The sequence below is a fragment of the Camelina sativa genome, chromosome 3 (assembly GCF_030686135.1).
Source record: "Camelina sativa cultivar CO46 ecotype springtype chromosome 3, ASM3068613v1".
Taxonomy (NCBI): domain Eukaryota; kingdom Viridiplantae; phylum Streptophyta; class Magnoliopsida; order Brassicales; family Brassicaceae; genus Camelina; species Camelina sativa.
In genome coordinates, this window is record NC_141882.1 from 10,315,382 (window position 1) to 10,340,806 (window position 25,425).

The window sequence follows — 25,425 nt, forward strand, 5'->3', positions numbered from 1 at the left end:
TAAAATTTTAGATAAAACTAAAATTTTTGAATTAATTGAATATGATTGATTGGAGCGAATATAGATTTTCCTATATTAGAATGGCGAAAATTTTGTTTAGTCTTGCAGAAAATTAGGCTCGGAGTTGGAGATAATTTAGGAACATTTTACTTGATTGATAGGAGGATATTTAATTCACATACCTTATTTATGCATATTTCGATTTTATCTTTCAATTTTTAAAATTTTTTTTTAATGATAATGACATTGGTTGTAAATATCTTCAAGACAAAACTGCTGGAAAAATATTAATATAAATCATTCTCTATTTTTTTTTATGTTTTACATTCATAGATGATAGATCACGACAATTACCGCCAAAATTTATTATATGTTACTTGCAACAAAATACTTCTTGCAAAGAAAAATACTACACAAAATAACTCATTTGTTCTTTTTTTTTTTACCTTTTAACTATGTTTCTTTTAAGTTTTCACAATCCCACATTCTATAAAAAAATTTTGAATAAAATGTAAAATTTATTCGAAAAAACTGTTTACATCAAGGTGCAGCAGGTGGTTATACTCGCTTTTGTTCAGAGATTGCTAAAAAGAATACAAAATTGTTTGCAAATTCTGTGGAAAGAGAAAACTTGTTAACGGGATGCTAGCCAGAGAGCCAGACATCCTTGGTAGCGATCATTTGGCTGGATGGAGAGGAGCCTGTTGCGTACCTGTCTGTCGAACTGTTGAATGAGCAAAGAAGAGGCGGATGGAGTTTCCCCATGACGTCTGTTGTTTCGTTCTTTTCACAAGAGATGAACTGCAGCTTGGAAAACATACCTCAGCAAAAACATAGTATCCTTCCCGAGAGTTGTATCCGTGAGGAGCAGGAGGACTGAGTCCGAGTCTGTGGAGAAGGAGTTTAGGAGGAGCTTCGAAGTGAGCCCTGTCCAAACTTCATTAGTGTAGGAGCAGGTGAAAAAGAGATGATTTCGTGTTTCGTGCGGGTCACGGCATAAAACACATGATTCATCAACTTGAGACGTCCATTTCTGCATTCATTCACCTGTCGTGAGACGATTAAGTATTGCAAGCCAGGCCAAAAAGGAGTATTTAGGTGTTGCGTGGGTGAACCATACACCTACATACCAATTCTTCTGTGGTTTAGCAACTCAGATTGTTTCCCATGTCTCTTTCGAGTGGAAAGAAATCTTATACCTATCTCCGTGACCTTTCCAGAGGATAATGTCCTCTTGCTCCGCCAACCCCCTGTTGCGTTTATTCGTGATTACCCCCTCAATTTGATTCAGGTCGTCGACTCGGTGTCTTCGAGTTCTGTGATGTAAAGCCTCAGCAACAGTGGCGTGTAGACTGATCCCCAAATCGATGCATCCCCTCTGTCCCGTAATATCCAGGAGACGACCATGTGGTGACCAGTTATCATGCCAAAATGAGATACTCTGTCCATTATTAACATCATATTTAATAAAATCTGAAGCGATACTTCTGTATTTCAATAATTTTCGCCACATCCAAGAGCCTGCAGTAGAGGTCTCACTTATCGACCAGAAGGATCCATGTTTCAACAAGTAAGCGCGAATCCATTTGGTCCAAAGGGAATTGGCATATAGGATTCGCTAGATAAGCTTGAGACAGGTGACTATGTTTACTTCCTATAATGACCGCAGACCCAGTCCTCCTTCGTCCTTTGGAAGGCACACCTCCAACCATGACACCTTTGCTTTTTTTGTATTGAGAGTAGGTCCAGACCATAGAAATGCAGAACATAAGCAATCAATTTCTGCGAGGCAGGCAGGTGGTAGACGGAAGGCAGACATCCAAAAGTTGGTAAGACTGTGAATAACCGAACTGATGAGTTGTAGGAGACCCGCAAAAGAAAGGTGTCTTGCTGTCCAGCTTCCTATTCGCTCCCTAATTCTTTCAATCAAGGGAGTGTAGTCAGAGGTGGTCATACACCTTTAGGAAGGAAACCATATTTGAAAAAAGACTGAATAGAGGATATGAAGTCATTTTTCACAATGGACCAGGTAGATTTGAGGAATTTAACGGTAAAACCATCGGGACCGGGACTTTTATCATTTGGCATAGAGAATAGGGTGTCCTTTATCTCAACCTCCGTAACATCCTTTGCTAAGTGTGCTCTATCAGCATCAGAACACCGATAGCTCAGTAACGAACTCAACTCTTCTTCTGGAATCCCCTGATAGTGAGACAGCTTATGACCCAGGAAAGCATGAAAAAACCTCTCCGCCTCAAGTTTTATGGCCTCATGTGTATCAACTATAGAACCATCAGAGCATACGATCTCGCGAATCGCATTTTTAAGCTCACGAATCTTGGCAGTGTTGTACAAGGCCTTATTGTTTCCATCACCCACCTTGGGCCAATAGAGTTTGGACTTCTGCTTCAGGTATTTTTCTTCTAAATCGGAAACAAGTATCCAGCGGTTATAAGCAACAGCTTCCTGCTTCATAGCCAGCTCTGTTGGATGTTGTAAGGTCGCCAACTGAGCTTGGCATAAATCCCCAAAAGCCGCTTTTGTCTTTTTAGTCAAATCACCAAGTGCCTCTTTACTGAACTGCTTGATGTGTGGCTTCAGAGCTTTGAGTTTCTTCGAGAAACGGAATAATGCAGACGTTGAGTGATACAACGGTTCAGTACTATCCCAGAACTCCTTTACCAAAGGCAAAAACCGTTGATCATGTACCAAAGCATTGGTGAATTTAAAAGGCTTTCGAGTTTGTGGTGCATCAGCACCAATTTTAATGCGACATCGTAGGTGGTCCGAACAACCCCCAGCTTCAAAGACACTGTCTGACTGTTGGTACTTCACAAGCCAAGAGGCATTGACCAGAACTCTGTCCAGCTTCTTACAAATAAGACCATATTCTCGCTTGTTACACCAGGTATATGAAGGACCATGGGACTGCATATCGTTAAAATAACAGTACTGCACAACGTCTTGAAATGCTCTCATACCCGGAAAGACCATAGGCTGGGCGTCATGAAGGGAATGTTCATCGATCTTCAATATTTCATTGAAATCTCCTATTACCATTCATGGTTTATTTCGGATCATTGGCGAATCCTGGTGGTGCTTCAGATCCTCCCACAAAAAGAATCTCAATTACAATTACTAGTATGAGCACTATCTATAATAAGGATATAAAAAGAATCTCCTTTATATCTTGTGAAAAGTCTTGAGGACTTTTCATTAGAATTCATATTCCCTCTTGCTCTTTCCTTTAACCCAAGTATGCGTCTATATTCAAAATGCTTGTCTGGGTCATCTTCCTTTGATCTCTCTCTATCTCTGTCTCAAATGATATGGGGAATATCCTCTAAGTCTTCCAAGTATATATATAGATAAGAAACGTATTTTATTTCCATCTTTATTCGTAATTCCCATATGTACATCCAAATTAATAAATAAAAATTACAGCAACATGCCAATAAATTAATATATTAAAACATCTTAAGCTGAATAATAATAGTATACTACATTGATAAAGTTCATTGTATGCAATAAAAGCTTGTGCATAGAACAATGCATGTCTCTGTGACAGTGTGAGTATAAAACAAGAAGACAACAACAACAAAAAGCTGAATCGAAAATCTGAATTTTAAATTTTGTGTTTTACATTTGGGCACTGAGAAGTGAGAACAAACAAACGGGAATAAAACATATATACATCCATGTAGGTTAGCAACATAAAGAGGATTATGGATAATGTTAACTAAATAAGTTGTGAGCTAGTTGCAAAAATTTCGAATCCATCAAAGCTTGTGCATCTTGAGTTCCCTAGTTCGATTTTTACAGAGGGAGAAAATGTTTTTCGAAGGGAAGATGTATAGACTTCGACTCGGATCTCTGGTTAACCTTAGAAGAAATTGTGGACTCCGTGTCTTGTATAGTTTTGACAATGTCGAACGTGCTTGAATGGTAAATCACAATATGGTTAAAGCAAACCATACGAAATACAATAATAATCATAAAAAAAAAAAAAATTAGACGAAGAGCTTACTAATCAAAAGAAACCATAAAACACATGCAACAGTTACCACTTCAACGCCAGAATGTCACCAAGAGTCCCCCCAAACACTTCAGTGTTATACAAATCGATCAAACATTAAAGAGAAAATGTGATTTGACATTAACAATGAAGCGTTAAAGGGAACTCATGGGAACATTTGACTTGCTTCTTCTTGCTCTGTCCTAATATAATTAAACAACACTACCAGTACATGCCTATTTATACGTAACAATGCAAAGAGTCTCCACATGCTTCCTTTCATTTCCAATGAGATTTTTTTATAATGTGACCAACGATCATATATTCGAATCATATAACTAAACAACGTGTTGAAAAAAATGAAAGATGAATGGAGTCGAAATTATGAGTCGCGTTCTTAGAGATATTTGATAATATAATACGTCCTTTCAATTTTGCATGAAATAGTTTTGAAACGACGGAAAATTCTTTACATGGACTCTTTCTCTGATGAGTCCTTTATCTCCTCTTTTTTAATTACCACTCATCTTATTCCCAACATAATCTCCGATCGATGATTTTAAAATGATCAGACCATTTAATCTCCCATGCAGTGCGGGTAAGCACTTTACACTGAAATATATATATATTTTTTTTGTTAAAGTACACTGAAATAATATGCAATAATATTGTTAGAGAGAGTGGTATAAACACCTTCGTATACACTTTTTTGTTTTCTGTGTTTGCAGTCATGCTTAATTATATCATAGTATTTGGTAGAATAGTTTATATATATATATATTAATCTAATAAAACCATAGATGCAAATTAAATAAACGAATTCTCTTAATTATAGGCTCTTTTGTGTTTTGGTAAAATGTTAGTTTAGCTATATACATGTCTTCAGAATAGCTTCATCACTGCAATTTTAACCATGGTAAATCACTTTTGATATTTTAAATGATTAATAAATCAAGATTCTCCACCGAGAGATTTCTAGTTTTCAATTATATAATGATTCCCTGTTTACATATAGAAAATTATTTATATTCTTTCAATCTGCACACAAGTGCATCTGGTGTGTTTATTAAATATTATGCTTCTTCGTTATACATATCTTTCAGTTTGACATATACATCATCTATGTGACATTTAGCTTTTTTTAATGCAATACATTTGTTCCATATCATGCCGTACGCCCACAGATGAGGCTAGTTAAAATTTAATTTTCCTAGCTTAGTTAGCTAATAAAGAACAATAGAACTTGTTAATAAATAAATCAATAAAAACTGGTTTTCATCATATCTTTTATCAAGGAATGACAAAATGTCAATATATTATACAAAAGTACAAAACTCACGGGTTTTATTTTTGTAGTGAGTTGATATCAACATCAATAAGTTTTTCTCCATATTGATTTGATAGTATAATAAGTTATTTTCTCCATATTATAGTATAATAAATTAAAAATACGAAAGATTGAGGAGCAGGAGAATGTACTAAACAAGAGAGCGATGGACACTAAAAACATATAAAACAGAATCTCTACGTGTTTGCATCCTTTCTATCTTGTGAAAACCCGTAAGGACATTTCTTCCAAATTCATATTCCTTTACTCTTCCCTTTAACCCAAATTTGCGTCTATATTCAAAATGCATGCCTTGGTCATCATCTTTGATCTCTCTCTTTCTCTATCTATCTCTGGTGACTGTCATATCCATAAAATATGGAGATTGTCCTCTAAAGCATTTAAATATAGATATAAACGTGACTTCTTTCATCTTCTCAAACCATGCATGCAAAGCCAATGTGTAACATTAAATTAAGCTAGAAACGTCATTCTTGGTTGGATGTCTCCTAGAGTTCCTCTGAGCACTTCATTGGGAATACAATTTTCATGTATGCTGATTACCCACTGAAGTGTTTGGGGGAACTCCCGGATCCATTCAACATATTTTAACCTAGCAAAGCGATATTAATTTTATTTGGTGTACATTTCCGTCTTATATAATCCATTTTACCTTATTAGATGTTTAAGGTTTTAATTGTTTTTTAAATGGCTTCTAGGTGGATGCATATAACAAACAACATACATTAGCTACGAATTTGTTTCAAAATTTCTTTGTTTCTTTTTTTTTTGGAAATTTGTTGTTACCTCTGCTAAACAGCCTGGTTTAGTCACTCGATTGGTTTAGTCCTTCTTCCGTAAAGATCAGTTTCTATGGTCAGTACTGGTTGCTCTCGATACCGCCAGTCTTCGAGTAGCTGTACATCACATACATACACCCCAAAAAAAAATATCAGTTTCGCCACATGCCCACGGACCACGGTCTTTAGGGCATAATAGAGATATTTAACTCACTTTATTATTCTGAAGTTGTATGATCATTACAAATGAGATTCATGTTAAATGGATATGAAAATGCCATGTGAATTTCTTTTTCAAAAAAAAAAAAAATGCCATGTGAATTTTGTAGCAACCAAATGTATTTTAGATCGAATGGAAGCTGATCTCCGACTCTGAATTTGTTAGCTTTAACTTATTAAAGTTTTAGAAAACGATTTATGTTATTGGTCCGAAATTGCTTAACTTATGGTTTATAATCTGGTAATAAAGTTAAATAGCAAGAAAAGACTTTATTTTATTTTTGTCATTGTTGGCAGGAGTAAAAGATAAGAAGTAATTGGAGTAGTCGAGTTGTAGCCCCCTGCAAAGTTCCAGTTCTTGCTTCACCCCCACGAAACTTTAGCCTATGTTTCTAGCAACACAAAAAAATTTTGACAACGTATATCCCCACCTAATTTGAATTTCAAGTTCTATCCCAACATCTTTTAAATCTAAACATTTTTTGTCTAATCTATCATTTAACCAAATTAAAATTGTAATTAATACTTAAACCAAAAACCCAAAATGTAAACATAAGTCGATACCTTTATAAGTACCAGAAACAAAAAAATCGAGAGAAAAAAAAATAGGGTTTATGTGGTTTCAGCAGTTGAGACATTGATTCAGCGAAGAGGATATCATTTGGTTCAAGGAAGTGCCTCGATTCTCAGGTTGCAATGAGGTAAGATATTTAAACTCTAATAGCATGATTGCAATACATGTTTTGTAATTTTGAGATGAATCCTTTATCTTTTCTCCAATATTAGTGGCGAAGAACATGATTATGAGAGAGAGTGGCGTCTTAAGATGTTGGAAGATGAAAGTGATCCAAGTGACCCAGACTTTGGAATTTCTGATTAAGACGACAATAATTCAAGTTCTTCCGATAGCGGATCTGATGAAGATGATGATGAAGAGTTGATGAACAAGTTTCAGTTAGAAATTGAAGATGATGTTGCTCAATTTAGAGATGAGCTGCCGATGCAGCATAATGCGTGCCCTGAAAGTGACAGTGACTCCGAATATGCTGAAGTGGTTCTGGTAAAACGAGGCCAACGGATCAGGCAAAGGGGAGATGGAAATTTACACTTTCAGCAAACATTTTCTAGTGGTCTTGCGTTTAAGGAAGCTATGCTAGATTATGCTCTTAAAACAGGAAACAATATTAAACAATCTAGGTGGGATCAGACAAGGTTTGAATACAAATGTGGTATGGATGGTTGCAATTGGAGAATATATTGCTCACTAAGCACCAAAAAGAATATATGGCATGTCACAGTGTTTAAAACTCACCATAATTGCAGTAGAAACAGAGAGTGTTTGATGTTGACTGATCCGGTGATTGCGTGTTTGTTTGTGGACAAGATAAGACATGATCCAGAGAATATGATGCCTATGAAGATTCAAGAGATTATTAAAGATCAATGGAAGCTCACTGCTACACGAAATCAATGTCAAGAAGCTAGAAAAAAATCATTGAGGTGGCTACAAAAAGAATATGAAGATCAGTTTGCACATATTCGAGGTTATTGCAAAGAGATCACTGATTCAAATCCAGATTCTATAGTAGAAGTTGAAACTGTTCACGGGCCAGATGATAAAGAGTTATTTGGTCGGTTTTATGTGTTTTCACATTCTGTTTAGATCTAAGACAAATTAGACAGAAAATGTTTAGATCTAAGAAACGTGGGGATATAACTTGAAATTCAAATTAGGTGGGGATATACATTGTCAAAGTTTTGTTGTGTGGCTAGAAACAGAAGCTAAAGTTTCATGGGACTAAAGCAAGAATTGGAACTTTGTAGGGGGCTACAACTCGACTACCCGAAGTAATTAAACCACTTGGTATCTTCTTTTCCACTGTATTTAAATAGTACTTAATCGATAGTTAAATAATAAATAAATAATCTAAACTATAAATTTTTTTAAAGTTAAATAAACTACAAAATTTATTTAAATAAATAAAATAAAATTCCTTACTGATAAGCAAAATGTGCTAAAGTGAACTAGCAAAATAAAATTCATAATAGATTGTTTAATTATTTCGCTTATTTTTAATTATAAATTTATAATTAAACCCAAATAATAATAATATTACAGTCAAAAGATAAGTTTCTGACCGTCGGTTTAAATAAAATAATTAAGATCGAACGGCGTCGTGCTGTTTTAAGTGCTAACAATCGCTAATGTTTTATCAAGATCTTCTCAAATCAACTAAATTACAAGTGACGAGGAACAAATTTTAGCCGTTTACACAACCTTCAAGAACAGATTCGGAAAAGATCTCACGATGCCATTTTTTAACTAAAGTAAAATAATAATACCTTTCTGATCGTTGTGCAAATAAATTAGTAATGAATAATTTCAGATTGAAAATAGCTACTAATATTTTTTTTAACCTTAAAATATAGGGTGCAAATAGTTGCACAGTAGAAAAAATTGAAGAAATTGGAAAAAAAAATATTCAAATCATTTAACTTGAAAAAATTGAAAAAAATTAATTAATTATACAACAAAATTATTCAAGTTGTTCATCTATTTTTTTAGATGAATGAATTGAATGATATTCAACCAATTTTATTTATTAACCTAATATTTTTAATTTATTCAATTTTGAACAACCATTTGCACCTATAATATTTTCCCATATTTTTATTAAGGGCTCTCATCTCTCTAAGAGAATCCCTAATCCATCTATCTCTCTCTAATCGGTTTTCATATCCTACAGATAATTCTAGAGCTTTCAACAACAATCAAGTATTGTTGAGGTCCTTCCGTGATGTCCCAAAAGAATTCAAGACGGAAGCTCTCAGTTTTGAAGGGTTAATGCGAGAAATCAGAGCGTTCTGATTGGTTCATCTTCTAGATGAAATTCTCAGTTTTCTCACATCCTCACGTTGAAAACTCAACTCTTTTTTTTTTTTTTTTTTTTTTATCTCTGTTCTTTTAACCGGCGAATTTATGTTTTATAATATGATTTTTGCAATTTTTATTCAAGAAATAGAGATATCTTTTGGCCAAAGAGGATGGTGGGCCAAACCCTTCAAATGCAAACAATTCTTCCTTCTTTGGCAACGAAGATATGCGCATTCTTTGATGTTTTACAACTGTTCAAAAAATGTTCATTGGCTCGTGAGGTTCTATTTGAAGAGATCAAATACTTCAACTTGGCTCATCTTCAGGACATGATCCTTAATTCTTTCAGATCTTCAGGTTAGAATTCAGATTCAATGCAATATGGTATTACTATTTGGTACACAATATCATATTATTCGCCACATATATGTAACAATCCTTTTTATTATAAAATAAACCAAAGCAGGACAAAATTTCAATATATTAGCAAAATTCTTGAATTTATATATTGTAGAGACTAGAGAGAAGAATGATTTCAACATTAATATTGATATCTGAATTATTATTACCGCACAGAAAAAAAGACATTTAATGTTGATAGGATTAATTACAGAATAAAACATTTTATTCTAGATTTTTATGAAATTAGGACCCTTAGACCTTCTCCATCGGTGGGTTCATAGGAGAGTTTCTAGTGTATTTCGACAAAAAAATAAATCACAAGAAAAGAAAAAATCTAAGATCACCTCTTATGTAGTATACTCAAATTTGGTTTAAGAGACGCTACATGTCATCTATCTATTGGGAGGAAATTTTTTTTTGGGAAAGATCGATTTTATTTTTTTTCCTCTCTCTCTTTCTCTCACGATTGAATCCCTGAAACGAGAAAACAATCGATCTAATGGTTACGGCGATGACGGTAGTGATGATGATGAGATCGCTGCGCCGCCGAAACATTTGAGTTGGGCTCAGAGTTTGATCGGAATCCATGAGAAGATCGTAGATGAGTGGAAGAAGAAAGAGAAGAAAGGATCTGCTGGATTCATGGAGGAGATGACGAGGATGGAGAAGCTTGGTCACTCGTTGATTGAATTCGCCGATGGATTTCATTATCCGGCGGAGAAAGATGCTGCTGAATCTGCGGCGGCGCAAGTGGCGGAGATGGCGGAGATATGCCGGAGAATGGAGGAGGAGCTTGTGCCGTTACAGCAACAGATCAGATTAGTTTTTCTTGGTGTGTTAATAGGTTCCGTCCAATTGAGGCTCTTGGACACTTTGTGTTGTGGGCGTTTGATTGTATTCTCACAGATTTGGTGTGTTAAATTGTTGATGATCTTTTGTTCATTAGTGTTATTGATTTTCGATTACTAACTCCATCGTCTTGTGGCATTTAGGTTGCAATATTTGTTGCATTAGCAATGGTACTACGTAGGAAACCTGATGCTTTGACTAATGTACTACCAACTTTGAGGGAAAATGCTAAGTATCAGGGACATGACAAGCTTCCTGTTACAGTTTGGATGATGGCTCAGGTTTGTGTGTTTGTTAAATGATTGAGGGTCAAAGAGTGTTGAGAATTGTGTGTTTCTGCAATTTTATTCTGAAGTTTTGTAAAATTGTAAAATGTGGACTGGCTTCCCAAGGTGATCTATCTGTAGGTTTGTATTCATGGGCGCACAACTTGTTACCTGTTGTTGTTAATAAGAACTGCAACCCTCAGGCAAGGGATCTCATCCTGCATTTGGTTGAGAAGTAAGAGTCATACGTTTTCTTGTGATCTCCTTTGTTTGATATTTAATAACATCATCTAATGTGGACCATACTTGTTAATGAAGCTGTTAGGAAAGGAGAGCGACTGGTTCCTCCTCCTTCATTTGAGATGTTGATGCGTCTTACAATCCCCGCTTCATCCGCAAGAGTAAAGGTAAGTAGTAGTACTATTGGAATTTATGGAACAAAACCTTGACGTGTTTGTTGATTCTGATCACAAGCATGATTCTTTGATTGCACACAGACTACATAGAGGTTTGAGGCAATATATCCCTTGTTGAAAGAAGTGGCTCTTGCTGGTGCACCAGGAAGCAAGGCAATGAAACAAGTCACATAACAAATATTCACTTTTTCTCTGAAACTAGTTGGAAAAGGTATTATTATTCACAAACAAAATCTTGAATCCCATTTATGAATTGCACTTTTATTGTAATATGTATTAATGTTTTTATTATGTTTTGTATGTTTGAAAATTAATTAAATGTAATATTTTTTATTTTTATAAAATCTTAAATGGTTACACATTTATACCACTTCTATTCTATTTAAAAATTTTAAATTTCAAAAAACAATATTTTCAAAAGTAAAAGACCCAAAATTAGAACCTCAAAAATTTTTAGTTAAGAGATCATAGATTCTTAAATTCAAAATAATACACAATTAATTCATAAAATAATCAAACAGTGTACCCCTTATAAGAACTCATCAATAATCTTGCCCTTTGTCCGAAGTATCAGAACTAGGCATTTTATTTCGTCTGAAATGACGGAAGTATCCTTCTCACATAAACGATTCTATTTCTCTCTCTAACGATCGTCTCTCATTCTCCCGATCTCTCGCCTCCGCCACTTTTTTTTTAAGAGTTCTCAAACCTCTCGCCAACCGCCGTGATTGCTCAGATCTATCCGCCGGTGCACGTCTTGCTTAAGCTCTTCTCCGTTCTATTCATAATTCTCACAATCTATTTTCTTCAACGCGTTACTAACGAGTTACGGTTGACGAAATCGATCATGGATTAGCGTTAGGGTTGTTTAGCAGAGCTTCGTCTGTCAGTGGGATTATCATGTCGGAAGAAGATTGTAGATGGGACAAACATTTACGCACTTATCTAATATATATGTGCTCGTCCGCCGAAGATATTATATGTGTCATAGCTTCTCTTCCAGATGGAGATCCTTACAAGCATGATATAGTTATTAGATAAGTGCGTAAATGTTTGTAGTTTCTTTCCCAAAATACCTCATCGTAAATTAGAATTGGATTGTGAATTTGAATGTTTTAGGTAGTGTGTTGTGCATAGATTTTAATCATGTGTTAAATTAGTCTCGTTTTACATAATTGTTGTGGGTTTTGCCATCATCGCTCAAGCTAATATTAGGTTTTGCTCGCTATGATATTGTTTTTGCTAATAAAGAGTGAAATGCAGATCGAACAAGTATCCAAATGAACAACAACGATGATAGAAATCAGCCTCTTGGATAATACCACTGAAGAACTGCTGTCGGAGTGAAGCTTATTATCAGCTATTGAGGAAACGTATGAATCCAAACTTTCTCTTTAAATAGTTAAGTTGTCTTTTCCTTATTATGTGTGAATGTGTCACTACATGGTTGGTCTTCTATGCTAAACACATGTATGAGTCATTGCTAGTTTATAGGTCATGCTCCTTGTAGAAATCTTTGAACTTTAAGAGATGAAGTTTGCTAAATTCACTGCTTATGCAGTCAGTAAAGCCATGTTGGAGTTATAGGTACTTCTTCTTGGTAATGAATCTTATATGTCATTGGCTTGTCTTTTACCTTATCCAATTGGGCTCCCTCGTCTTCTAGTCTTTAGGTTAAGATTTCTTTCTACAATACGCATTAATGAATTTCCTTTGGGTTAACACTTGTAATTGGCTTTAGGGTTTAGTTACCTTTCTTCAGTACGCTTAATGTGACTCCCTTAGGTTGACACTTGAATTGGCTTTAGGGTTTAGTTTAGTTTCTCCAATAAGCGTTAATGTGTTCCCTTGGGTTGATAATTGTAATTGGTTTTAGGGTTTAGTTTTACTAATTCATTATATGTTCATTATTCAGTGTTGGTTGCATTTTTCCCTTCTATATGAAGTTTATGGGTGTTTTAGTTTCTCCATTTGGGTTCCCTTTGGTGTAGTCCTTAGGGTTTAGTTTCTCTTCTTTACATAAATGGTTTTTGAGTTCTTTGTTTCAATTCTTTTAAGAACCCTTCTTCGCTCATTAATTTTCCCTTGCAATTGTTCAATTTAATTTCCAGATTGAATCATGTTATATACTTTGGAGGTGTGATTATGTTTCAGATTTTTGTAACTCACTTTATAATCCATTTCATTTGATGTCAGGTGCACATGTGAAGTGATCAAAGTGGATAACATAATCCATACAATCACCATTAAAGATATTTAATTATGTTTTTCTATTTTGCATGAAATATATTCGAAACGACATAAAATTCTTTACATGGACTCTTTCTCTGATATGTCTTTTCTCTCCTCTTTTTTAATTATCAGTCATCATATTCCCAACATTATCTCCAATCGATGATTAAAGATGATCAGACCATTTAATCTCCCATGCAGTACGGGTAAGCACTTAACACTGAAATAATATGCTATAATATTGTCAGAGAAATGTATATTTTTGTATACACTTTTTTGTTTTCTGTATTTGATGTCATGCTTAATTATATCATAGTATTCAAGAATATCTTCACTGCAATTTTAACCATCTATAGTCTAGTTTTTAGTTATATAGAAAATTATTTATAGTCTTCCCATCTGCACACAAGTGGATGTGTGTGTTTACTATATATATTACGCTTCTTCGTCATACACAAATTTTAGTTGGTCGATTCGGAAATCACCTATACGACATTTAGCTTTTTCATGCAATACATTTGTTCCCCCATACATGCATATCATGCGGTGCGCCACATATACGTGGCTAGTTAAATTTCTTTTGGCTAGCTTATTTATTCAAATAAAGAACAATCTACTTAATAAATAAAATTAATAAAATTGGTTTTCATCATATCTTTTATCAAGGAAAGACAAAATGTCAATATATAAATTATTCAAAACTCACAGATTTTTTTGTAGTTTAATTGATATCAACATCAATAAGCTTTTCTCCATATTATAGTATAATAAGATTGAGGAGCAGGAGAATGTAGTGAACATGAGACCGTTATGGATACTAAAAGCATATAGAACATAAAACAGAATGTCTACGTGTTTGCATCCTTTCTATCCAGTGAAAAGCCATAAGGGCTTTTCTTCCAAATTCGTATTCTCTTTCACTCTTCCCTTTAACCCAAATTTGCGTCTATATTCAAAATGCATGCCTTGGTCATCATCTTTGAGCTCTCTCTTTTTCTATCTATTCCTGGTGACGGTCATATACATAAAATATAGGGATTGTCCTGTAAAGCATTTAACTATACATAGAAGCGTGACTTCTTCCATCTTCTCAAACCATGCATCAACCTCTTGTATTCATATTTCTACCAATATATATGTACATGCAAAGCTAAAGTGTACATGAAAACTAGAAACGTCATTCTTGGTTGGATGTCTCCTAGAGTTCCTCTGAGCACTTCATTGGTAATACAATTTTCGTGTATGATGATTACCCACTGAAGTGTTTGGGGGAACTCCCGGACCCATTCAACAGATTTCAACCTAGCAAGACGTTATTAATTAATTTCAATTATACATTTCAGTCTTATATATAATCCATTTTACCTTACTAGATTTTTAAGGTTTTAATTGTTTTTTTAAATGGCTTATAGGTCGATGCATGTGACAACACATTGGCTACGATTTTAGTTATATTGACGTCAAAAGAAAAAGACAAAAAAAAAATACAGAAAGGTTAAAAAGCTTATGAATCTTGACATGGTGGGAGAGTCTTAATTTGACCAAATAAGGTATGTTGTCGATCAAAGAGTGGGATTCGGTTTGGTTTTGGACTTTTGAGTAAAGATAACAAGATATTTTTTAATCTAAATTACTATTGTATTTCTTCCATACAGATTTTTGTTTTAGAAAGTCTTTTTCTTATAGAGCACATCCTCGAGAGAGTCCCGGTGAAATATTTGCTGAGGTTCAAGACTGTATCCAAACAATGGAATTCAACGAGAGAATTCTTCAAGAAAAGACACTTGACGCACCGTCATCAATCAAGAGGTCCAGAATTTCTTATTGTGTCCTTACTTCGTTACAAGGATGCTTCTAGTGACCCGGACATAGAATCTATAAGAAATATTGTATCCAAGCAATGGAAATCAACGATCGACTCCATATTCTTAGACGAAAAGCAGTTGATGCCCTGTCATCAATCAGGAGGTCAAAATATTTTTATGGTGTCCGTACTTCGTCACCATGATATTTTTTGCAACTCTTCAAGATATGGATTTGGTCATGTGTTACCAAGATTTCTTGTTGTGCTAATATCTTATATCTTATATAATATGAGAAAGTTTTTCATAACTTTTGCTAATATTTTGACATTTGGCATTCTCTTTTGATGACACATATCATCCTTTATTTTAACTTTGTTTATTTTATTTTAAAGATTTTCCATTTTCTCATTTTTTCTTGCATTAGTTAACAAATTTAATGAAACAATAAACCACCCAATTAATACTATAATTTAAGACAGGTAAACACACCACTCCACTAACTTTTGTCAACTGTATAAGTCAAAATTATTTAATGACTATACAATACATATTAAGACACATAAATTAGAGAGGAGTAAATTACCAACAATGAGGAACAAAAATTTGGTATATACAAATTAAATTTTGATTATTAACTATCTTATATAATATGAGAAGGTTTTTCATAACTTTTGCTAATATTTTGACATTTGGCATTCTCTTTTGATGACACATATCATCCTTTATTTTAACTTTGTTTATTTTATTTTAAAGATTTTCCATTTTCTCATTTTTTCTTGCATTAGTTAACAAATTTAATGAAACAATAAACCACCCAATTAATACTATAATTTAAGACAGGTAAACACACCACTCCACTAACTTTTGTCAACTGTATAAGTCAAAATTATTTAATGACTATACAATACATATTAAGACACATAAATTAGAGAGGAGTAAATTACCAACAATGAGGAACAAAAATTTGGTATATACAAATTAAATTTTGATTATTAACTAACAGATATTTCAGTGTATCAATGACTCGGATTTCAAACATTGAGATATAATAGTGCTAATATAAGTATAAGTCTACTTACGTCTTCGACTCATACTGGTGTTTCACCTTTCATTTTTTAGTTTAGTGAATCATTCAAATTGTTAAATATTCTTAAGATGGCTCAATTCATATGTTCCTTTTTTGTTTTCCTGTTTTTTCTTTGATCCAAATAAAATTGAATTTTTTTGAACATATATTAGGAACTACAGTTTTTTCTCACATCACAAGTTGAAGCAGATTCTATCGTGGAACATGACTAATACCTAACATGATGTGGTTGAACTAAAGAGGAGGATTGAGAGACATCTAATGCACTTTAAACGATTGAATATATATGAAAAAAGGAGTGACCATGGGAAATAGAGTCAGTTGCAAGACCAAGCAAGGACCAAGGAAAAAACTGGTAGGGGCATAAATTTGTTTATAGGATTCACAAAGAAGAAAACCAGAGGCAAGTGTTTTGAATAATCTCTAAGAATGGTGGAGAGATAATGACAGGTGAGTTTTTTTGAGTGCTCGAAATAATTCTTGATGACATCTGTTTTTGGATGTATAAACTACATTAACTGTGTAGATTTTCATTACACGAATGAAATTACAGATCTTTTGAATCTATATTTATCTTTTTTTTATATAATACATGTTTGCTTAATAAAATAGATAGTTAAAAAAGGAAACAGAGCCATATGCAATTAACCATATATCGCCACTTCTAAGAATTTGATAAGATATACTTCTATATTAACTATCCAAAAAAAAAAACCATTTAGGATATTTTTCATATGTGTCATGATATACTATATCAAATGTAGTAATCACTTCACAAAAATATTGAAAGACTGATCAACTTTTTTATAAAAAAAAACCCTTACAACTTAGTTTTACAACCGAACCACCAACTTTTATGCTATCGCACTCTCTTATACCATCTCCAATAGTTTTCCCGATTTTTTTTTCTATAATAGAAGTGAATTTTACTCCAACCCATCTCTATTCTCACCTCTAAAATAGAGATTGTTAAATAGAGGAAAATATAGCAATTTATATTTTAGAGGTGAGAATAGAGATGAATTGTAGTAGAATTCACCTCTATTATAGAATTTTTCTATTACAGAGAAAAAATAGGGATGAGTTGGAGATGATCTTAACCATTATCTTTTTATTACTTCTAAATGTGTTATCACCTCTTCAATGCTATTTATTCTTTCTTACTTTTTTTTTAAAAAAACTGTTTTTAGTCTTCAACAGGGGATCCTATGTATTTGGTCATACATGAGGTTATCGTTCTCTAACATTACAATTAAAAAAAATGAAAGAAGTATACATTTGAGTAGAGTTATCAAAGAAACATATCCTTCTCTCCATAGTGTCATATTTGGTTTACTTAAGGTGATTAGTAAGAATTGTTAAGTTTATTTAGAGTTTGACATGGTTCTTTATAACATCCATTTTTGGATGAAAACACTAACTAAAGTGGCTAAGATCTTGTCAGATGAATGATATTTTAGATTTTTTGAACTTATATCTTTTTTTAACATTAAATTTTGATCTAAACTTTTGTATAATTTTTATGCTTAATGAAATAAATGGTTAAAAAAATCAGATTCCACATCATCTTTCCAAATAATGAAATTAGAGATATATTGAATCCATTTTTTTTTTTTTGCTTTACATTCATTTTGGATGCATATGCATAACCTTTTGTATACAAATAACCATATGTGTGCAACCAAATTTGGTCATTTCTTATGCATTTGATAAAATATATATTTTAAATAATCATGTAAAATAAGAAAAGAAGGGAAATTTTAAAATTTCATATATTGTATCATTAAATTAAATAGGTAAAAGTGTGGAGTAAAGTGTGTTTTGATTACATTGACTAGATTATATAAATAAGCATCTTTGCATATTTTAATCTTTGATATTAAAGTATAAGTAGTTTTATTCCTTATTTTTAAGAGAATCCACTCTGTAAATTTTAACTTTATGTTAGAAAATTCATTTAGGATTCTCAACAAACATTGCTACAATCTACCCCTTTAAGCTTTTAAATGAACTCTCTTGTTTTTTTCCTTTTAATTACCCTAATTTTTTTTGAACATTGCTACACTGACAGCAAAAATATTATCACTAAAAAAACCTAGAAATGAGGTTGTCAAAGATAAAAGTCACAAATCAATTTAGGAAAACATTATTTTTTATCTATACCATGAGAAACTATATTCAACAAGTAGTACTCACCTCACAATCTTTTCATTGTTAAATTTAGAATTAGTGCTCTATCAACAATTAGTTAAATGATGTTTCTGTAAATAACATATATAATTTTAACGAGATAAAAAGTTGTGTTCAGGAAATTTTACAAACTAATAATCTAAACTAGCATTGTCAATTATTTTAAATATAAAAATAATTAACAGTAATTGTATTACAGATGTATATTATTTGAATATATATATATACACTACACCAACTAAATTTTATAAAACCATAAATTATATTACAATTATCAAAATAAAAATTATTTAAAAAATCCACGCATCCCGTGGGCAACTTTCTAGTTAATAATAAGTTAATTACTTTGCGTAAGAGAGCTTTTTTGGTTGTGTTAATTTGGCGTTAATCCTTTGTTAGATTGATGACGAGAAGGTAGATGCATGGATTATATAAATCAAATGAAGCTTGCTAGATCATTCTCTGCATGCCTTTCCGCTGAAAATATTATTAATTAAGACATTAATCTTTATAATCAAATGTGCAATTTGTGTAAGATAGTATAGTGCTCTTTCATGGTTTTTTTTTGTTTTTTTTTCTTGTCTTATATTTCTTCCTCTTTTAAGAGGGAAAAGGTGTAGGATGTGTTTGTATGTGTATAATGTACGAAAGTCAAAAATGCAAACAGACACAGTACCTCCCTTTCCAAAAATAAAGTACATACACTCAGAAAGCCTAACTATTAACTTTGCTTGCTACTTGACCGAACACGTCGACATCTTATACTAGACAACACCGGATCAGCAAGAGGAGCTCTAACTCTTCGTGTCGCCGATAGAGAAGAGGAGGAAGATGACAATGTCATGACCGATTTTGAAGTAGAACCCGACTTACACATGATCTCAAACTCTTCAAGAGTAGATAACACATCAGACATATTTGGCCTCAACTTAGCCTCTTGATTAAGACATTGCAACGCAGTATTAGCAGCCAAACAAGCTCCTTTGTGAGGATACTGTCCTCCAAGCTTTGTGTCCATTATCCTAAACACTTTCCTTTTGTCTCCTAAGTAAGGTTTTGCCCAATCCACCAGATTTCTTTCCACTCCTACTTTCGATTTGTCTAAAGTTGGACGTCCCGACAGTAACTCGAGCAAGACCACACCAAAACTGTAAACGTCGCTTTTGGCCGTTATACGACCAGTGGCAACGTATTCAGGTGCTGCATAGCCTTGAGTTCCCATCACTTGGGTTGATACGTGTGTTCTGTCTCCTGTTGGCCCTTCTTTAGCCAATCCCAAATCAGAAAGCTTCGCATTGAACTCCTACGTAGAGATGGACATATAAATCAATCAGAATTAAATGCGCAAGTCAAAACCAAACCATAATTAATATGTTTTCTTACTTGACTTTTGTTTGGTTTGCATTAAATCTCAACAATCGTACCGAATCAAGTAAAATATTGGAGGCCTTGAAGTCTCGATATATGACTTGAGCATCGTGAAGGAAAGCAAGTCCTCTCGCCGCACTAATCGCCACTTTCATCCTTGTTCTCCACGGAATCGGCTCTGCCCCACCTACACAGTGATACAGATCTTGATTGCAACACTATTTTATCTGTAACATTTTGTAAATCTGTATAGAAACAGAGACCCGTAAGGCCATATAACTTTTAATTTCTTTATTAGTTTGAGACAGTAGACTGTTACTTGGGGGATTCTTACGTCTAAACAGATGATTCTCCAAGCTTCCCTTTGGCATGTACTCATACACCAAAAGCCGAATGTAATCACCCTTCGAGCAATATCCAATTAGTTTGACAAGATTCTTATGGTGAAGCCTCCCAAGACAATCAACCTCCGCCTGCAAAATCAACAATTTCTTATTTAGGTTTCTATAGCTAAAGGCATATATAGAGGGATAAATTAACGAGCTTACCAACCACTGCCTGTGTCCTTGAAACCCTTCCTCTTTAAGCTTTTTGACAGCAACGACCATGCCTGAACCTGGTTTTGAAGGCGATAAAGTGCGTTCGTCGATCCATCCTTTGTAGACATAACCAAAACCGCCTTCACCGATAACACTATTTGGTCTAAAATTCCTAGTGGCTGTCTTTAGCTCGTTAAACGTAAATGCCTTTAGCGTTGGAGATGCTAAGAGCTCTCCTTCACTTTGCGGAGTTTCAAGAGACGTGAAACTCCTGTCATCGCTGCAACATGATGGTTGTATGGTTAAGCTTGAAAGCCGTGACGATTGACCTCTTTTGGCAGAGATTCTTGAGGATCCTGAGGAATCAACACATTTTTTAATCAAATATATATGTCTTAACTCAGTTTAGGACTTTATAATCAGATACAATATATAACAACAAGTTGAAAAATCCGAGAGAGAAAGAAAGGTGTTCTGTAGCATACCACGGTAAGGACTTTCTCTGCTATCTACTTTCTTGGAAGAACCAAAACAATTTCCCATCAGAGAAATTTTAAAATGGATGCAAGAACTGAAATCAAAAGTATCATATCCGAGAAGTGAGCCTATATACAGAAGGAAGAGATCATATAGATCTTGATGTAAGGTAGAGACCGAAGAAAAGGGTATAATGTAACACAAAGAGAAAATGGGAAGAAGAAACAGAGGATATAGACAGGGCGATGAACAAAAATAACATACAAAAGAGAAACGAAAAGCAAAAGAGATGGTCAAACAGAAACAAACGTGTGCGCCACTCATCTCTGATGTGGTCTGCTTTCACTTCCAAAAGATGTATATCCAATATTTACCAGTTACCACTCAACTTAATTCCTTATTTGTTGACATGTAAAAATGGTTAACATCTATATATAATAGCAAACCCACTTTTTTGTGTCTTCTTTAATCTAACAGATAAGATTAGTTCCACTTTTCTATCTAACGGTTTAAAATTATTAATGACTCCAACAGTTGCAAATTTTTTTCCTTCGAATAATCGTGTCTCTTCGTCGTATCCCCATCTATTGCACCTTTTAATTTTTGCATCTTTTTGTCGTACCTTCATCTTTTAAAAATCGCACCTATTAATTTTTGTACTTTTTTGTTTTACACCTCTATGTTTTACACTTTTATATTTTACACCTTTTTATTTATTATATATAAACTTTTATGGATTATAAAAACAAGTTTCAAATTTATTGTTTTCAGAGTAATTTTAAAAGTAAAGTAAAAAATAAAATCAAAGATTTGTTTTATTAGAGTGTTTTAAAATTAACCTGCATCAATCTCTATATCAAGGTATTTTTATGAATTTATTAGTATCCATTCCAAAAAATTGGTTTTGTTCCCTCCTCCAATTCGTTCTCATATACTCCCTCTGTCTCTAAAAGATTGATGTTTAGAAGCTTTTACACATTTAAAAAAAACAATGATTACTGAGTTTAAATATATTTTTTTCTTTGACTAAAGAGATATAATTTAATTTTAAACCAAGAACAATTCAAAATTTTAAATATTTTCAATGATTACTTCTTGAAATTTACAAAACATCAATCTTTGTGGAACAAAAAAATATCTCAAAACATCAATATTTATGAGACAGAGGAAGTATAAATTATAGATTAAAGAAAACTTTGGTTTTTCTTAAATGCTCTGTTTGTCTTTAAGAGACTGCTGATGTCATTTTTAATCTAACGGTTGAAGTTAGTTTGTTTATTAATCTAAGGGCTGTGTTTTTAAAAATACATTAAACCATCGGATGTGTCTTTTCAATTGCAACCTTTTTATTCACGTTTTTGTGAAGCATTGCTTCTCCCTCTTCTCACAAATTTTCGTTGTGCCTCTTCATCTCATTTATATATTTAAAACTAAAGAAACTGTGAAACAAAAATTATTAATAGCGAGCTCTTCCAAATCTCTTTCCCACGGCAATGCCGCAAACCCATTTTAATGCTTGTGATCACACTATTATTCACAAAATAATCATAATTCCACTGCCGCCAAAAAACCAGATTTTATGGCAACTATAAATAGCAACTTTAATAAGAGATATACATTATTACATAATACATGAAGACATGAACCTGGGTTTGCCGAGTTCGTGTGACAGGAAACAAAACCACAAAAACGATGAGAAAGGTAGGCAACCATGTACTATCATGCATAAATTTACATGTTCAACAAAACGATTAAAATATGATAGTAACAATAATTCTCTTCAATAAAGGATCTCAACTTTAAATAATAAAACTTCATTCATCGTTTCAAAATCATTAGATTAAATTATGTATCATTCCCAGAAAAAAAAAAATCAGAATTTATTACTATTCGAACTGCAATTGTATCGCTGTGAAAAGAGGCCAAGACAACTTCTCCCAAAGTGGGATTGACCGAAACGTAGGGGTTGTTAGTGAACATTAATTCATTTAGTAATAGAATAGTTTTTTGGTGTAGATATGATGAATAGGCGTTGGTGTTTTGAGAAATGGGTTTAAGAAAAAAGCTTGACGATTTTATCAACAAAGTGCAGTTTTTTATCTTTTCCACCAAACCGATCAGTCGACAATAATATGTGTCATTGAAAAGCTTTTGTTTCTTAAATTTTTCCTTTGAACTTCTTTGAGAATATTTCATAGATTATGAAATTATTCTAATTCTGGTAGAAAAAAATATGAAATTTGAGGAGTTCCGTTGGGATAGAACAATTGGCAATTCCTTCAATACATAGGGAAAAAGATTTGTAGTATTCATCACATTCGTGGCACTCTTATTTTTTCCTCATCAACGCCATGTGCCATATTTAAAAGATGACTATGGTCGTAAAGAGATTATAGTGTTGGTTACCACAACAACAGTTTGATTTATTGTTAGCTTGATCTCTCATGGAATAATTTTTATTTTTTGTAGTTTATAAAATAAATTGAAATGGTTACCAAAGGGAAAACAAGAGCTGCCGCAAAACAAGAGTTGAAACCACAAATCCAAAAACGTACACTTTGTCCTGCCGCAACCAAGATTTGTTCCCTGAGTTTGTTAATAATCTTGTCACACCGAGCTTTACAGATATCTTGATTATTAAACTCTGCCGCTGGCTATTCAATTTCCTTGAAATAAGATTAACATTTCTATCTATATATAATAGCAAATTCATTTTTGAAGATCGACTTTAATCTAACGGATGAGATTATTTCTATTATCTCATCTTACGGTTTAGAATTATTAAAGATTCCAATAGTTGTAAGTTATTTTTTCCAATGATCATGTTTCTTCGTCGTACCTCCATCTTTCAAAAATCGCACCTATTAATTTTTACACATCTATGTTTTACACCTCTTTATTTATTATATATAGATTTTTATGGACTATTAAAACAAATTTTGAAATTATTGTTTACTAAGTATTATTTTGATTTTAAACTTACAAGTTAATAAATAAAATCAAAGAATAGATTTATTAGAGTGTTTTTTAAAAACAATTTATATATAATAGCAAACCCATTTTTAGAGGTCAATTTAAATCTAACGGATGAGATTGTTTTTAATGTCTCATCTAACGGTTTAGATTTGTTAATGATCTCAAAAGTTGCAATGTTTTGATCCAACAGTTGTGTTTCTTCGTCGTACCCCAACTTTCAATATTTGCACTTGTTAGTTTTTGCACATTTTTATTTCACACCTTTTTGTTTTCATACCTTTTTGTTTTCACACCTCTTTGTTTATATATATATATATATATATATATATATATATATATATACATATTTTTATGGACTTTGATAAGATTTTTTTTTTTTTTAGTATTATTTGCTTTCAATTTATTAATCAACATTGATTCACTCATCTTCGTTAAAATTTGGATTGTTTTATTTATTGGATCCTTCATCTAACTTTTGTTTGGTGTCGTTTTCCATTTATACCGCAACAATCATCTCTTTCAAGTATTAATATAGGTAATTTATTATTTTATTTTAATTTATTAATCAACATTGATTTACTCATCTTTGTTAAAATTTGGGTTGTTTTATTGATTGATTTATTTATCTAACTTTTGTTTGGTGTCATTTTCCATCTAATACCCACATCGATCATATCTTCCAAGTGTTATACTTGATTTTATCTTATTAGTCAATTTGATTGGTTGTAGGCTTGCAACTATGAGCTTTTTCTCCCTGGTTCTCTTATTTTTTTGTTTTTGTAAATTTCGATAGAATAATGATTTAAATTTTGTTTGATGTGAATATCTTTCAAAATTGATTATATGAGTATGATTCAACAAACCTAGATTCATATATCTTTACATTATTCTCTTATTGTCCCTGAATTGATTTATATATATATATATATAAAAAAAATAATTTGGTTAATTTGGGAGATGGTAAAGGATGGAGACACATTAAAAGTACCCATGGACCTTATAGCCCGTTACCACCAAATATATGCATCAACGATTTTCTCTACTATGGTGCTTATAGCTTATCCCAAACCAAAGATCTATTTGTCGTGTGTTTTGATGTTAGATCTGAGCAACTCAGTTTTATCAAAGCACCTAACGTTGTCCTGCAATGGAAGAAGGATGCAGTCTTCATAGACTACAAAGGGAAGCTAGCTTCCATTGTGAGAGACCCCTATTGTCGCTTCACCAGTTTTGATTTATGGATACTAGAAGACCCTAAGAAACATAAATGATAAAAGAAAACTTGTGTTTTTCCCTTCTCGTGTGGGATTATGTTGGGAATGTCAAAGTATGTATTCCTGGCATCAACAAGGCTGGTGAGATCATTATTGCCCCACAGAAGTTGTCACACGATGTTCGACCCTTCTACATTTTCTACTATAGTGTTGAAACAAAGAAAATGAGAAGAGTCAGGCTCCTAGGAATTGGAGATGATGAAGAGTTTAGGCGCTCTTATGGATTCCGAAACCATGGTGATTGTCTTGTCCGTATCGCACCTCAACACATCGAGAGTATTGCCTTTCTAAAGGATCTATGATTTGAC

General features: G+C 33.0%; 2 protein-coding genes, 1 long non-coding RNA gene and 1 pseudogene across 6 annotated transcripts; 2 read left to right on the forward strand and 2 right to left on the reverse strand.

Moving 5' to 3' along the window:
- Positions 1-472: 472 nt before the first annotated feature.
- Positions 473-3,060, reverse strand: LOC147946741 (uncharacterized; annotated as a pseudogene).
- A 6,423-nt stretch (positions 3,061-9,483) lies between these two features.
- LOC104776577 (uncharacterized) lies at positions 9,484-11,530 on the forward strand. 3 transcript variants are annotated; one of them, XM_087501920.1, is made up of 5 exons: positions 9,484-10,549; positions 10,631-10,768; positions 10,895-10,988; positions 11,072-11,160; positions 11,251-11,530. In XM_087501920.1, exons 1-5 carry the CDS (start codon positions 10,409-10,411, stop codon positions 11,257-11,259), a joined length of 471 nt encoding a protein of 156 aa, XP_087358046.1. In that variant the 5' UTR covers positions 9,484-10,408; the 3' UTR covers positions 11,260-11,530. The 3 variants fall into 3 exon arrangements, 1 of the variants encoding a protein (XP_087358046.1); XR_015591053.1 differs by having other exon boundaries at positions 10,021-10,549; positions 10,880-10,988; XR_015591052.1 differs by having other exon boundaries at positions 10,030-10,549; positions 10,631-10,767; positions 10,869-10,988.
- A 199-nt stretch (positions 11,531-11,729) lies between these two features.
- LOC147946742 (uncharacterized) lies at positions 11,730-15,453 on the forward strand. The gene is made up of 5 exons (XR_015591058.1): positions 11,730-12,210; positions 12,433-12,542; positions 13,366-13,607; positions 14,814-14,951; positions 15,057-15,453. It is a non-coding gene; the product is annotated as an uncharacterized LOC147946742 (long non-coding RNA).
- Positions 15,454-19,145: 3,692 nt separating this feature from the next.
- Positions 19,146-21,086, reverse strand: LOC104778860 (putative serine/threonine-protein kinase PBL4). 2 transcript variants are annotated; one of them, XM_087495386.1, is made up of 5 exons: positions 20,876-21,086; positions 20,400-20,746; positions 20,186-20,324; positions 19,867-20,038; positions 19,146-19,786 (listed from the first exon to the last, which is right to left on the reverse strand). In XM_087495386.1, exons 1-5 carry the CDS (start codon positions 20,931-20,933, stop codon positions 19,705-19,707), a joined length of 798 nt encoding a protein of 265 aa, XP_087351512.1. In that variant the 5' UTR covers positions 20,934-21,086; the 3' UTR covers positions 19,146-19,704. The 2 variants fall into 2 exon arrangements, with proteins under 2 accessions (XP_087351512.1, XP_087351509.1); XM_087495383.1 differs by having other exon boundaries at positions 19,908-20,038; positions 20,876-21,071.
- Positions 21,087-25,425: the final 4,339 nt, after the last annotated feature.